Here is a 16,541-nt window from a genome sequence, read left to right as displayed (position 1 = left end):
GTTGAAACAGTAGCTGTTGCTGAAGACTGGACTCCACAGGTGGGTTTACGATTTTGAAAAAAGCTAAAATAGTTTGCAGGGTGGTAAAATAAGAGAGAAACTACTAGCTAACAAAGAGAAAAAAATACTGAAGAAAAGACAGCTTGATTAGAATATCAACACCATTAAAAAGTAGCCACCTTATACCATCTACATGCTTCCATTTTAGGTAGAAAATCAGCTTCCTTGCTTAAGATATGCACCCCAATTTTGGAAGGTTAATCTTTGGGGAAAATGTGCATGCAGTATGCAGTGGCATTATTGGTACTATCAGTCAATGCAGTAGACCAGGAATGAGTGATGATGATCTCCAGTTGCTTCCAGTGAAACAGAATGGGCTTTGTGCTTTACTTCATTGTGTTTTATTCACTTTGAAAGAGACTCCTATATCAAAATAAGCTTTCTCTATTCCCCTATCAGAGCCAACTGTAATAATTCTCAAGGCTAAAACCATGGGGTTCTTTTACTCCATCTAATATATGAAAAAAGGACTTCTCACATGCTATAGCCCTGGGAGTAAAGTGATTCCAGACATAAATGTTTCAAGAAAGGCACCAACGTGAGACTTTGTACTTATTCACATTCAGAACATTTAAGGATAGACAAATCTCCTCTCTCAATAGCTTGTGTTTTGGTAAACACTTACAGTGCATGAGATACTGTAAAAAGTAATGATTTGATGGAACGACACACTAGGAAAATGTTTAGGTAAACCACAATTGTCAGTAGTTCAGGTGACAGAGGTCATTTTATAACCCATAAATTAAAATTCCAAGAGGACAAATTTGTTAACATTTAAAGAGAGGTGCTGATGAAGTAGATCTTGGAATGCAAGATAAAAGCTTTAAGTATGAGCTGTTCAGTTTTACAAGGGGGCAATATTGGTATCCAAAAAACTAAGAACTTATTATAAACCAGTAAGGACCGACTTTGTGGCAGTCAGATCAAATGGCTGGATAGTGAACTGAAACTCTTCTTTGCCTGTAGCGATGAAGTTTCAGGTAGTGACAGCTAAAAGAACTAGATTATAGGCTGTCTCAGAGGAAAGCTGATTATAAATTAATGATCTCAGTTCCTTTTTTCCTGGTAACCAAAAAGAAACAATCCAAATGTTCTAGTGATGGTCCACTGGCCAATACTGAGAAAAAAAGCCCAGATATCTTCGGCATCATTTGAGATTGTTGCAAGGCACTAAGGTGCCTGCTCCTGTTAGAGCAGAGATTGCCTGGGGAGGGAACACGAAGTGCCAGATAAGAGCCCAGGTGCAGGTTGCCATGACAACTGGCTAATGAGGAAATTGGTTGCCCCTGCACCTGGTTAGCTGGCTGAAAGAGGCAGGGGCCTAAGCCCATATAAACCCTAGGGCATAGTAAAGGGGTGGTTGGAGTCATGCACATAGCCTATAAGGGTAGGATGCCTTCCCCAAAACACCCATAGTGAAACAGGACCCACAAAGGGTCTGGGAACCCATGGGGTTCAGACAGTCCAACAAACCGTGTCCAAGAGGACTTAAAGGCAGCCTCCCTATTTTTATATTTCAATCAAAGATGTGGTGGGCAAGAACTGAGGGTGCCCAGCAGGGCAAACTGGCATGGTCAAGGGACTTTAAGAGAACACGGCCACCCTTGAGGCTCCCATCCCATGACAGAGGTCAATGATATCTGTGCCAGATTGATCAATTTACTTCATAATAATGTCACAATATCATCTGAATGATCTGGACAAGTACTGCCTGTAAGCACATGTATTTATGCTTTACAGTAGCAATTATCTTATAGTCTAAGGGGTTTATATATATAAATCATTGGACCCTTCAGTATAGATAATGGTGTACCATATATCTTTATGGTACACCATTATCTACACTGAAGGGTCCAATGATTTTTTTTTAGCAGCTTCTCTCAAATATTAGAATCATAGGTAGCACTAGAGGATTTTAATGTTCAAACTTAGCAAGAAGAGTTTAATTTTTAAACTGTTCTTCAAAAGACCCACCTAACTGCAGAGTACATTCTATCTATACAAGTATATATTTTTGTAAATGTAGGTATATTACTTAATGATATGGAACTATACAATTTTTATCTCCATTACATTTCCTGTATTTTGAATTATAACCTGTGCTTATGGCTTGGTCATAAAAAAAAGAAGGATGCTCAGTTAAAATGTGCTATCACACCAGAAATGCAAACAGGACCACCTTTTTTGCATCCTTAGATTTAATAAATAGCCGTGAAACAAAGTTGATTAATTCAAATAAAATCTATAAAAGCACAAATGCTTGCAACAGCTCCAAGGATTTGATTCTGAAAGACAGGTCTTACAGCAGTGCTTTTGTATAAATGAGCCCTTAATTAAAAAAACAAAACAAACAAAAAAATAGAGGTTCCAATACATCAGTCCATATCAGCACCAAAAAAAAGAAACTTGACACAATCAGCTTTTTTTGGCTGATGTGGCTAACATTGTCTCCGATCAATGCTGCAACATCCATGTGGCCAGCCAAGCAGCTTGGACAGCAGTGTCTGGCTGATAAGTCTGTTGGGGGGAGGGATGGGGGGCAGATCGAGGCCCCTGCAATGAGGGGGAAGTAGGACTGGGATAGGGGCAGGGGATGTAGGTGTGGGTAGGGCACGAGATGGAGCCGCATAGCTCATCTGGGAAGCATGGTGGGCTGGGGATGCTGTCACTATGCACACACCTGGGGGAGCCATGGGGAGCATGTGCCCCCGGATCTGTGCACAGAGTGAGGGTGGGCTGTTGCTTCAGGCTGGGCCTGGGGGAGGTGCTGGGCTCTTTCCAGCCGGGGGTTGGGAAGGAGCTGCATTTAGGGCGGGTGGTGGTCCTGGGGGGGGGAGGTGCTACGGGGAAGCTATGGCAAATTCTGGGGTGGTTGTAGTCCCTTCATAGACTGCCCCACCCCAGCACTGCCACCACCTCCCCTGAGCACAGCCCTAGGCCAGCCCACCCCCACCACTGCATGCAGGGTGATTGACCCTATTTTGTATGTAGCAACAGAAGTATCAAGGAAATGCAAATGTAAACTTTAGTCATGTTTCATACATATACACCCTATATGTTTGTATGTTGACATCACTTAGGCAAAGGGGAGCAGGCAGGAGTAAGCTAAGATATACTAAATAATTCCCTTTTGCTTGCAGAAATAACATATATATATGGACCTAGTCAAATTCTAGGTTTACCTTTTCCCCTTTGGAGCCTTTCAGGCCACGGACACCATCAGCTCCCTGTTAAAAAATAAAAATAAATAAATAATAGAAAGAAAGAAAGAAAAAATACTGAGTTGTTTTCAACCAGGAGAATTAAACTATTAAGACATGATTATTAAATAATAAAATTAAAATACTCCAAAAATTAATGGAATTTTAAATAGTTATACCTTAACACCACGAGGACCAGGATAACCAATTGGACCCTGAGGACCTGGAGGACCCTGAAATACATTGGAGTAGAAAAACTCTGTTTGTATGTTTAGTCAGTTAACATATTGAATGTGATTATTGTTTTTTAATTGTGCTGCAAGTGGGTCTTGCATGAGAGGTCAGAATAATCCTGGGCTTCACAGCCTTTTTTTGGCTGGCAGCCACTAGGGAAAGAAAAACCCCTTTCAAATTTATTTTGGAATCTCTTTATAGATTTGGAAATTCTCTGCATCTCTATCTATAGTTTGAGGAATTTCAGATAAAAATAGGATGCGTAACCATGAACTCATGATACAGAGAATCTAAAGGCATGAACCTTATGATCACCTGAAATCTCAGGAGAAGAAAACAATTCTTTACTTAATTTATATCCTTTGGAGTCACCATTATGTTAGTTAATGAGAAAATTTGATTCTATTAAGTAAAGATTATCTTTAAAATTTGAGTAAAAAATTCACAACACTCACAACATTTTGTTTATACTGCCTGGTGTTTTTTTACACTGTCTCCTGAGGACTTTTACAGCTCAATTCACTGTACATTTGCAAGTATAAAATCAGGTATGTATATAACTTTGTAAATTCTATAATACATACTCCTCAGCAACAGTTTAAGAAAAAAACCCTGTAAAGGTAGAGCAAATGAGACAGTGTTTCACACCCTTGTTTATAAGTAATAGTATTTTCCACTACGAACAGTCCCATGACTAGAGACCTACCAAATTCATGGCGGAAGTGGGCTGCACAGCAACTCCTTTAATCTTGCATGTTCCCTTGCACACCCCCCCCATTGCTGATTGGCTATGGGGCCCCAGTGGCCCTGCTGACGGACCAGGAGGCTAAAATGACACCATATTTCAGACCGTGGGTTTCACCTCCCTGCTGATTGGGAGTGAGGGGGAGGCCTTCCACCAATTGGCATCGGAGGGGTGCATAAGTGCGCAGCCCACTTCTGCCGTGAATTCAGTGGGAGTACATGTTAGACAGGGTGCTATTCAGTGTGAGTATGGGTCTCAGAATCTAGCCCTGGCAGACAGTTTTATAAAGCCTATACTCCTCAAATGTTTCATTACAATAAATAAATTGCCTTTCGCTGCCACTGACTTGGTGAAAGTGATTGAAAAATCCAATACATGTCTGTGGTTTGGTAAATCTTCCAGTAGTTGGTTTTTCAACAATCCAGACAGGTACAGTATAGTATAAGAAGGCAAATTCAAGGAAGTTACAAGTTTGTATATGAAGTTAGTTTATGTCAAGGAGATCTGAATAAATATAAACATGCCAAACACCCTGTTAAAATAAAACTGCCTGTGGAGTTGACAGAAAGGCAATCAGTAAATATGTTTGTCTATTCACACTCACGATCTATGATTTGTTTTTTATTATTTATGGGTACCTGTTGGCATGTAGGGAGTCTACTTCAACACACTGTAATTATAGCACATTGGCGCAGATTCGATTACATGAGTCTGCTGGAATGAGCTAATTAGTGTGCTCCAGCAGCCTCCATGTCTTGTGTATCAGCATCCCGGGCTTCAGAATAGTGGCAGGGCACTTTAATTAAAACTCATTTGACAAGCTTTAGTTAAAGCACCCCCACTGCCATTCTGAAGCACGGGGACACTGATGCACGAGATGCTGTGGACACGAATTAGAATGGATCTCGGAGCTGCTCTAATTAAAGCCCACTTCCTCCCCACCTCGAGTATGTGTAAAAAATGCCTTTTATGTCCCTAAAAAACTCTGAGTGCACTATACAGATGCATTATATGGTTGATAGACTTGCAAAAGTTCTCTCAACAGATAAAGAAAGACATATATGTTTAAGGCAAAGCTTTGAAACTTACCAGAGCACCTTTCTCTCCAGACTGACCCTCCTTTCCAGGATGACCCTAATTAAAAACAAAAACAAAAACAAAAACAAAAAATACATATGTTGTGTGTATATCATATGTAGGTTGAATGTATGTGTTTTTGGAAACTTATTTCAGATGCTTGAATTACATCCTGACCACAAACTAGGCCCCTTTTAGATTACTACATAAAAAATACATTTTGATTTTGAAGAGAGATTTCTCTTTTCTTAGTAAGAACTAATTTACATAACAAAGAAAAATCCAGGCAGTACCTCTGTTGATGTGAATGTACTTTAAAATAACCTTATCACTTCTGCTCTTCAGTTAATACTTCAACAGTGAGGCACTTTTAATCTAATGCACACTAAGATTTGATTTTTGAGACATGAATCTTCATGGTACAACTGAATACAGAAATCCCTAAAGTATTTTTATATAGCTACAGAATTTTTCAGAGAAACTGTAAAGTCATCGATCTAATTTCATTTATAACATTACTTTCATGTCTTTTCTTGAAAATATTACTTTTTGCAGCAATTGTTTTAGCTCTATATTGCTAATGTAAAAAAAGGACAGTCTAATTATCGAGCAGGATTGATTATTTTTATTTCTCACCAAAAATTACAGTAAAACAGCACAAAAATGTATGACATAGGTAAATACATGTTAATAGAAAAGTACAGCAAGTAGGAATCCCTAAGCAACAGTTTTAGTTGTTGTCAATTAGTCTTGTTTGAAATCTTCAGCTTTGCTTTGCATGCATCCTTTTAAAACTACACTAAATGTGGTTAGTATGTCATCAACTATCAAATTTAAAAGTGCCTGCTACTGATCATCTTTAAATCATAAACCCTTACTGTTTATGCCTAGTTTGCTAGGAGATAAAACTAAAAATAGACTATTATTAATTATAATTATGCAGCACCTATCTACTCACGCATGCTAAACTATTGATTAAAATGAAAGCTGATACCTTATAAACAACAAAGTTGTCCCTTCAGACAACAATACCATATTTACTTGAATCAAAGATGAATTTCCGCCCCATTCAAGTGAGGAAAAAACACACTAACCTTGGGTTTGAATACAAGGCAGGGGGGCAGGCAGCTGCTGTGGCTAAAACTCTGGCCCCAACCTCTGTCCCACACCACCTCTTCCTAGCCCTCAACCTCCTGATCTCTTCTGTCTATGCACTGTACCACCTCTGCCCTGCACTTACCATTTTGCACTGCCTCCCCACCACTACCTCTGCTCATAGCTTCTGCCCTGCACCATTGCTGCTCTCCCACGATGCCTCTGTTTTTCTGCCTGCCTCCCCCTAGCTCTGTCCTTCACCTCACATTTACCTTCAATTGCAGCTCTGGCCCCACTCTGGCCTGGCAGCTGCAGCAGTGGTGGCAGCCCCAGCCTCAGGACTGGAAATGCTCCCACTGCAATTACAGTTCCTTGGCTGGGCAGGGGCCAGAGCTGGAGTCAGAGCCCCAACTAAGGGTACGTGGCAGAAATGGGGAGTGGTAGCAACAGCAGAGAAAGCCAAGTGTGGAGGTGGGGTGGGAGTAAATGACAGTGGGGCAGCCACAGGGACAATAGGCACAGTGGGGAAGTGTCAGGGAGGGGATCAGCAGCAGAAAGAGGCAAGCAGCAGGGAGAACAGGCACCCCAGAGGGTGCAGGGGACAGGTGGCAGGGGATAAAGTGTTGGGGAGGACCAGGGGGTGGGGGTCAGACCATCTGCTCCCCAAACACTGTCTGCCCCTCTAGCACCTCCCTCCTTCCACTGCTTTTCCCACTGCAGCAGTGGGGGGACAGAATTTCGGCCAACCCTCCAATAATTATATTCTATGCATAAAAAATTATAACAAAATTATAATTTTTTCATGTAATTGCAGGGAAGGTCATCTTAAATTCAAAAAGTTATCCTGGATTTGGGTAAGTATGGTATTAGAACCTTCCCCCCACTATTTTTCTGAAACAAACCCATGTTGATCTGAAAAATCAGAAAACTAGTCTTTAAGCAGATACTTTTCAATACACAAGATTATAACTTCCTATCCTGTATTACAAGTCATCATGATATAAAACGATTATGTATCATACTTGTCTCTCTGGTTTCCAGTTAACTCAGGGGTAATGTATTTTTAACACTGTTTATTCTTCCAAATAAAATGAAATTTTATGTAGACAAAAGATGGTGGAAATTGTCTGATTTGATGAAACACCCATGAACTTTAGTCTGAGATTCATTTGGGTCTTTGGGAGGGACACAAAGCCTGATGAAAGAGACTGCTCACTGACTTTAATAATCACTATAGTCACATCCAGACATGAAGGCATGTGTGATTTGTGGCTCCACCAAATTTTTCATGGAACCCAAAAAACCTGCACGCACGGAATGTTAAAACATGTCCCACATTACAGATTTGCAGCACAGGGGCAAATTTCGCTACTGGGAAATCTTGGTGGCAAAAAAAAAAAAAAAAGGCACAAAAAAACTCATCACAACACATGTGAGAGAAGCTGGCAGACACAGAGGCTTGGTCTTTCTAAGAGATGCTCTGGCTGCTGGCTATAGTGTCTCTACTTTAATTGTCCCCTAGCTCCTCCAGCCAGGAGTTGAGACAAGCGGGGAAAGGGCAGTTTCCCCAAAGTATGGCAATTTGCCCCACACCAAAATTCATGTGCAGGAGTATGCACAGTGGCAAAAAAAATTTGCCACCTCAAGCACACACATCTGCATGTGTGGACGTTCGCTATAATTCTAAAATGCTAACTTGATACTGAGCAGGGACTTCAGTTTATCCTGCCTGTCCTGCCCCATCTCTGGTTTCCAGTTAACTGTGGGATAGTATGTAAATTTTAACGCTGTTGATTTCATAGATTTCATAGATTTCATAGACATTAGGGCTGGAAGGGACCTCGGGAGATCATCGAGTCCAGCCCCCTGCCCAAAGGGCAGGAAGTCAGCTGGGGTCATAGGATCCCAGCAAGATAAGCATCCAATTTACTCTTGAAGGTGTTCAATGTAGGTGCTTGAACCACCTCCAATGGCAGACTGTTCCAGACCTTGGGGGCTCGGACAGTAAAGACATTCTTCCTTATGTCCAGCCTGAAACGGTCTTGCAGGAGTTTGTGACCGTTCGACCTTGTCATCCCTTGGGGTGCTCTGGTGAACAGACGTTCCCCCAAATCCTGGTGGTCACCCCTGATAAACTTATAGGTGGCTATCAGATCACCCCTGAGCCTGTGCTTTTCCAGGCTAAAGAGTCCCATGGCTCTCAGCCTGTCATCGTAAGATCTGTTTTCCTGACCTCTGATCATGCGTGTGGCTCTCCTCTGGACTCTCTCAAGCTTCTCCACATCCTTTTTGAATTGTGGAGCCCAAAACTGGACGCAGTACTCCAGCTGCGGCCTCACCAAGGCTGAGTACAAGGGGAGAATGACGTCCCGGGATTTGCTCGAGAAGCATCTATGGATGCACGCCAGCATTTTGGTCGCTTTACTAGCCACAGCATCGCATTGGAGGCTCATGTTCATCTTGTGGTCAATGATGACCCCCAAGTCTTTTTCTTCTGTAGTGCTAACCAACGTAGCACTGCCGAGCCTATAAGGGTGCTGCAGGTTTTTCCTCCCAAGGTGGAGAACCTTGCATTTATCAGTGTTAAACACCATGAGATTCTCGTCTGCCCATCTGCTGAGCTTGTCCAGGTCAGCCTGGATCACCCGCCTATCTTCTGGCGTGGATGCTTTGCCCCAAAGTTTGGTGTCATCGGCGAACTTGGCCAGTCCACTCCTGACTCATGTCCACATCATTAATGAAGATGTTGAACAGTATGGGTCCCAGGACAGAGCCTTGAGGGACCCCACTGGTTACAGGGCACCAAATAAAAGGAAAGTTTACGCTGACAAGTAAAAGAGTACACAGGCCATGGTCAGGCATTCATTTTGAGCAGTAAAAATTTCTGTGAAATTCCTAACACAAGAACAGCCCAGAAAGTAAACTGTGCATGTGTTCTAGGACCCTAGATGAACAGCTGCTAGGGTAAGCTCTGCAGTAAGGGGCACTAGAGGGCTTCTCCTTGGGTCACATCTGCCTTTAAGGGAGCCTATTGTTTGACAGCCTGCCCTCTGCCCTGCCTGGGATGAGGACAAGCTGTCAATAGGCAGTTGGCAGCTGCTGAAAAGCAGCATATGCCACAGACAGCCCTAGGAAAATATCTTTATCATCTTGCCAAGCATCTCCCAGTTCCTACCACAAAATAGCCTATGCTCCATGCAGCCTCTGAGCTGACCCATTCTCCTGTGGCAGCAAGGATTTCAGAGCATAACATCTAAAGGATAACTCTGGGGAAACACTGAACAGCAGGCAGTAGCTCATATACACATAATAGGCGTTCTACATACACCTAATTAATCATCTTTCATTGTGGCTTTTTTATTTGTTCCTGAATCTTATATGTAACAAAATGCACATTTTTTAAGAACCATAATGCTTGGAAATACCCATGAACTTTAGGAATGTTCAGAAACCACAAACAGATTAGACTAAACCCTTATACATTTGGACAATGATACAAAGACAAATTATCATTACAGAAATCTTCAAAAGCATCATAGACATTGCCCTGTGTGTTTTAAATTAGCTGAATGATGATAAATTAATCCTTTTAATTAGAAACTGTTCCTTTTTGGTGTCATCATGTCAAAAATCACTACTGTTCATATGGCCATATTCCTATTTCATGCTAATTTTGTGGATGTGGGTTTATCAGAGAGAAAGCAAGAGATCATATAGAGATCACATCTTCAGTCATGTATGTTCCTGACAGACCCCTCTACACGTTGCACATATTATGCAATTATGTGATTAATCGCACAGTGAATTTAGACAGGTTGCACATGCAAATTTACTATAATGACATAAAAAGGTACATTCAGCTATAAAGTTAGAGCTGAAAAATGCATACTAACTTTATAGTTGGTTTCTATCCACCTTCAATTTGTATGTGTAGTAAAGCTACACCCCGACAGCTGGGAGCACCAACAGCTGACAAGGCTCCCAATTGTAGTGGTGCACCATGTGCTGCAGCAGCCAGGAGTCCCACAACTGAGGGGACTCCCAGCCACAGTATCATCCCACGGGCGGCGGTGGCTCTGAGTCTCATCAGCTAACAAGATTCCTACCCACAAAAGCCCATGAGGTGCTGCTGTAGCTGGAAGTCTTCTCATCTGCAGGGCTTGAAGCTGGTGCAGGGGAAGCCCAGGATCATGACTGGCAATAAGGTGTGATGGGATTTGATGCTAGATCCCACAGTCATGCCTCTTGCCATGCTCCTGTGGCATGGCAGGAGATGCGATTGTGTGGATCACACATTAGATCCTATTAAACCTTTACCTGAGCATCTAGAGGGGCCCTAACAATCTGCACATGAAAGAAAGATTGTTAGAGCCTAAAATTCAATTGTGTATCTATAATATGTTTATCTGTGCAGTAACATCTTTTGGGATAACTTCTTTGGTTCTTAACCAAACAAAATTAGTGACACAATTGAGAGTTTTGTTTGATTAAATAGCAATGGACTTCAGTTTATAAGAGGGGGAAATATGTTTATCAGTGGGAAGCATGGCTGAGAGAGGACAGTATAAGAAGTTAAATGGCCTTTGGTGGAGGCATAAAGATGGAATTCTGAGGCAAAAAGGGTTTTCTATTTATTGGGAACATCCATTTTAAAATTAGGATCGGCTTTTGAACAATAATGTTAAGAATTTTATTCATGTGAATATCAGCTGTTCACCTGAGTGCATTAAAAGGCAAAAACATGCATCTGATTAGCCCCTTCAAAATATACTCTATTTCCTAACAACATGTAGACATTCAAAAGATGACATTCTACTACTTACGGGAGGCCCATCAGCACCAGAAAGTCCAGGAAGGCCAGGCTTACCCTGTGGTCCCTAAACACAATAATAAAGATAAATTTAGGAACAATTTTAAACCAATAGGTTGTTGAAGCAACCTTTGATTGTAAATAACAATGACAAAGCAGCAATAGAGAGAAATATAAAAAGTGAGAGGACAAAAAATTGCTCTAAATGTTAGACCCAGAGACTTCAATTCTACTATAACGCCACTGTGAATTCGTAACTATTTAACTGATTTCCAACAGTTTATTTTAAATTCATGCCACTGCAAATATGAAAAGAACAGAGAAATTGCCATATTGGATTGGATCCATGGTTCCTCCAGTCCAATATCCTACCTCTAAGGGAGGAAGATGCAAGATACAATAGGAAAATGCAGAATAACATATGCTCAGACTGGCTTAAGATTTGAAATTTGAGATTGCTTGTCCCTTCCAACATTTTTGCACTACTAAAATGCTAATATTCTTATTATCCATGTAAATTTGAATTTTGGTAAAGTTTTAGCCTCAATGACTTTCTGCGACACTGAGTTTCACAGGACTGATGAATTATGAAAAGATACCTCTCTATATAGCAGAATTAGATGAAGATGGATACTGCAATTCTTGTTTCAGTTAAGTACTTGCAGCTACATCAGAGAGATCTATTTGTAATGTAAAGCTGACCTGCCTTTTACCCCCAAAGTAAGAGATGGCTATATTTTGTTTGTCATCAAAATAGGAGTGTCTAAAGTTAGATAATATATTGAGAGCATTTGGCAGCTCCTATGGCATGAAAGAGAAAAGCAAAGCAAAAACAAGGTACTTGGGAAGGAAATTAACTGAAAGAAAAGATGCCCAAACAAGAAAAAAATACGTTTTTCAGCTAAGCTGTGGTGACAAAATGAGGGAATATGGAAAAATAACATCAGGAAAGTGGTGGGGGGGTTTTAAGAATTCCGTACAAAACTTCAGCATTAAGTAAAGTATGTTCTGCATGTATTTTTAGGTTCATCATGATTTTTACCAACTCTTCTTTTAGAAAATGTGTTGAAATACACTGAATACACAGATAAGAAGGAAGACTGCTTTTCTGAGTTGTAGAAGAGAAATGGTTAAATAGACAATTGTACTGACCAATAGATAAATGTATTGTATACACTTCGAATACCTCTAAGATTAGAAGTACCTCTATAATATCTACAAGAATGGGAAATGAAAGGCACAAGGAAAAAAGACAAAGTGAAAGTTATATGTAGGAATAAACTACAACACTAAAGGAGAGAAGCTACTGATTTGATCATTACCCCTAAAATGCATCAAAATGTGTGAAAGGAATAAGTAGAGATATATAATGTAGTATTCCTACACTAAGTGACATGCAAGTCAGAGAAATATTAGAAAGGGGAATACTGGTCCTAGAAAAGCAAAAGAAAGTTTATTCTCATTTGAAGGGGATAAATTAACATTCTGCACAGTTTTTATGTTGATGATGAGTTAAAAAACCCAGAAATGACAGCTGACTGTCTACTTGTTGGAATTCTTAAAAAGAACAAAAATAGAGCTGAATTTGGAAATAAATTTCAGTTTACGGTAAAGCAGAATACAATTTTTGGAAATGAAATATCTGTCAATGTTCATCAAAGAGTTACAGGAGATGTACCAAGGCCCTTGAAATAAAAAAACCCAAAAACGTACAACTAGAAACAAAGACAAATGTAAAATAATTAATCAGTCTCAAAATATCTGTGCCTTGGTGAAAACCAAGAAGAGAAGAAGAAATTACAATTGTTTATTTACAAGGGATGCGAGTATCATGAAACCCAGTATTTTGTCTGGGCTAGCGAAGGACTGTAATAATACAAGCATTATGAAAATTCATAAATAATGCATTTATAAAATAAGAGAACAAACTAAAAATAGTAACAGCATCATAGGCATTGTCCTGTGTGTTTTAAATTAGCTGAATGATGATAAATTAATCCTTTAATTGGAAACTGTTCCTCTTTACTGTCATGTCATTTGCACATTCATCAACTAAAACTGCTGCAGTTTTAGTTTTAACAAAATCATTACTGTTCATATGGCCGTATTCCTAGTTCATGCTAATTTTGAGTATATTTCAGTTGCAGCATGCTGGGTCATAAGATTGCTACCATTTCACATCCCTCAAACAACACTTGTACAGCTTTTCTTGCATTGATTTTGCTTGGATTGATTGTAAGAGCTGAGCCACCCATTAGCTAGTTTTCAGGGTGAGGCCGTCAGCATGTGTACTCAGAATAGATTAACTGTCCTAAATCTATCACACCAAAGCAAGACTGATTTTTTTTTTTAAAGATACGATCTTTATATGACTAGGAACACTGATCCTGAGAGATGACAAATTCGTGACATTTAAAATTTTGACACACACTATTGTGAAGGACCCTTTTCTATATCAGCACATTTAGACAGTGAAAAGTTTTAATACACACTAATGACAGGAATGCTTTCCATAGGGAAGCTTTCAGAGTCAGAAGATAGCAATTTTTATTAATATTTTAAAATTTCACAGCTCATTTCCAATCAAAGATACTGATTTATAACATAGTGAGTTCATTTAAATGAAAAATGAAAAGATTTTTTTCCCCCCATTTTGCTGGGTTTCCAAAAGAAAAAAGTTAGAAGTGAATCTGGAAGGGGAAATCGGTCTACACTGGGGTCAGCAACCTATGGCACAGAGCCAGATATGGCCCCATGAAGAAACAGATTTCCTAGTTTGGGAAATCAGCAACACACTATGGCCAGAGCAGCAGATGAAGTGTTCCCAGAGTCCTACTGTTTATCTTTTTCCATCTATTCTCTCCACGTATCCTGCTGATCACCAGAAGGTGCAAACATTTGTGACCCCAGCAGGAGCTGGGTATCAAGTAGCGGTACAAGGTTTCCAACCCCTGGCCTATATGAACAGATTTTGTTGAGAAATCCTTCTCTTAATTCTTTAATTACCAAAGCTTCTTTTGTCACTGACTTGTCAACAAGGCACCCAAGGAAGTGTGTTCACGGGAAAGCTTTCAGGTGAATGGTCGCTATGTAAGTTAATTTGCACTAGTTCAGGAAAAATCACAGAAAATATGTGGTGTTTTTAAAATGACCCTCAATCCTTGGTGAATATGGAAGCATTATACAGAAAGGGGCAATAGAGAGGGAAGTGTGGCCTCAGGATCTCAAACTGGCTTTTGCACATGGGTGCCTGTGACACCTGGGAGTGAAGAAAAAACATCTCTCCTCTTAGAAGGGCCTACACTTGGTACCGTTTCAACTCTGCTTCCCTCAGGAGTTCATAGTAAGCTCTGAACTCATCTGCTGATCAGGGCAGGGTGTAGATGGAATAGTTCCAGAGCCCAGAGGGGGGAATATCCCTGCTGTTTGCCTTTCCCTTCCTTCCTTCTCCCCACTGAATTCAGCAGCAGGAGAAAGAAGTGGACAGGCAGTCACAGGAGTGCTTTGTTTCTTGGCTCCAGGCAGATCCCGTGCTGAGAGTTTATGGTGCAACATAGCCAAACAGGGACTGTATCATTGCACCATCTCTGGATCCACCCCTGCTTATACCCCCACATCTCTGACAGCTGGAGGTCCTGATGTGAAAGACTGTAGAATGCATATTGTGGATTCAGTCACCTTCCTAAAATAATATCCTAGGGAAGACAGGCAGGGAGAAAGTGTACATACTGTTTCCTAAACTCTCTTTCCATCCCTCCTACCTGATACTGAGATACTAGAACAATAAGAGAATATTAAACAGTATACGAGGAAGAAAACCGAGCAGAATCAATTAGGGAGCTCAACTGGAGAAAGGAAATAATTAAAATGAATTTCATCCTTGACGCTGACATCGTTACATGTTACAAAAGAACCACCCAAAGCAGGACAAGGATAAACACGTGGGGTTTTATTCTGATCCAAGAATAAAAGTAATTAAAATAAAAGTCATTTTCAGTGCCTTGGAGTTGGGTCCCTGTATTTTATGAGGTACTGCTTCATACTTTTGACTAGATTCTTAACCTAGTACCAAGAGAGTAAGTCCAGGGTGGAAGTTACACTAGTAGAAATGAAAGAAGAATCAGACCCACATTGTTCATTCATGTATTTGGTGGTTTTTGGTAATACATTTAAGATCTTAGGTAACCATTACCTAAAACCGAGCAAGCCCCTTAGCCACACAAACATGATGTGTGAACTAGCTTCACTAACTATGAAACAAGAAGTTAATGTTATAACTTACTTTTTCACCAGGAGGCCCAATAGGACCTTGTGGACCAGGAAGCCCCTATTAAAAAAGAAGTCAGTATGAGAGAAATAAAGAATAACAATATGCATCTTCCCTATTAAAAAGTCCCACATTAATTTGTTTAAACAGGTTGGCAAATATCAGTGTTTTCCATTTTTTTTTACCTGGTTAGAGCAAGAATTGTGTGTGTGACTTTTGCACAAGCTACTATTCTGGCATGAAGTCTGTAACAAGATCCTATTCACAACAGTCCTACAGGTGTGGCCATTCCTGCTGGCATTCCAGGAACACTGAATGAGTCATTTTTCTCTTGAATGAAAAAAGCCCTCTGCAAGCTTGCTTTAAAATTCTGCTCCCACTGCACGATCGACATTTTTAGCATTATTTATAAAATCCTTCAGGCTTTATCAGTTCCATATATGAACTGCTCACCCTGACCTACTCTGTGTTCATTAAGTATTTGTTTAGTAAATATGGTATAGCTTACGGGTTATTTTTACACTTACTTGAGGGCCTGGGATTCCTTGTTGACCAGGAGGCCCTGGTTCCCCTTGAGGACCCTACCAGGAAAAAGGAAACAGAAGCATTAGGTTTGGGCTTCTGGATTACAAATCTTCATTGTAAAGGAACTACAATCATATCACTATTTCTTCATTTTACAGTCTTTTACCTTTCTATTTTGACTGATTTTCAATTTAAATAATTATTACTAATGTTTTATTAAAATGAGGAAAATTCTGCCCACACATTTACCCTGAGCTCTAGAGTCCATGGGGCTACTGTAAGTTAAATGAGACCAGAATTTGGCTCCTTGGGCTGTAATGTGACAAAGCCATTATCTTTACTGTAACCTCATGAGGAATCTTAATTTCAGACTGAATAGTTAATTAAACAGTAGGGAGGGGGGAGGAGAAAAAATGATTTTTTGATTCCCAGAGTTTGTTTTTAGTTCCCAGATTACCCGCTTACCATATTTCCTTTTGGGCCTGGGGGGCCATCAACACCTGCAACACCCTGCAGCAAAGAAGAGAG

The 16,541-nt window shown here is 40.3% G+C and overlaps 1 protein-coding gene across 9 annotated transcripts in view; it reads right to left on the bottom strand.

Moving 5' to 3' along the window:
* Nucleotides 1-16,541, bottom strand: part of COL11A1 (collagen type XI alpha 1 chain) — a 256,244-nt gene that overhangs the window by 127,548 nt on the left and 112,155 nt on the right. For all 9 annotated transcript variants that reach the window (XM_090048879.1, XM_090048883.1, XM_090048880.1 and 6 more), the window contains 7 exons: nt 16,479-16,523; nt 16,016-16,069; nt 15,504-15,548; nt 11,235-11,288; nt 5,329-5,373; nt 3,440-3,493; nt 3,243-3,287 (listed from right to left, as the gene is read on the bottom strand). In XM_090048879.1, coding sequence (XP_089905005.1) covers nt 3,243-3,287; nt 3,440-3,493; nt 5,329-5,373; nt 11,235-11,288; nt 15,504-15,548; nt 16,016-16,069; nt 16,479-16,523 — 342 coding nt within the window. The remainder of the gene's footprint in view (nt 1-3,242; nt 3,288-3,439; nt 3,494-5,328; nt 5,374-11,234; nt 11,289-15,503; nt 15,549-16,015; nt 16,070-16,478; nt 16,524-16,541) is intronic.

This window comes from Crocodylus siamensis, chromosome 5, assembly GCF_052110815.1.
Source record: "Crocodylus siamensis isolate JL-2025a chromosome 5, ASM5211081v1, whole genome shotgun sequence".
NCBI classification, from domain to species: domain Eukaryota; kingdom Metazoa; phylum Chordata; order Crocodylia; family Crocodylidae; genus Crocodylus; species Crocodylus siamensis.
Note: the sequence above shows the minus strand (reverse complement) of the source record. Positions and strands in the feature narration are given on the sequence as shown.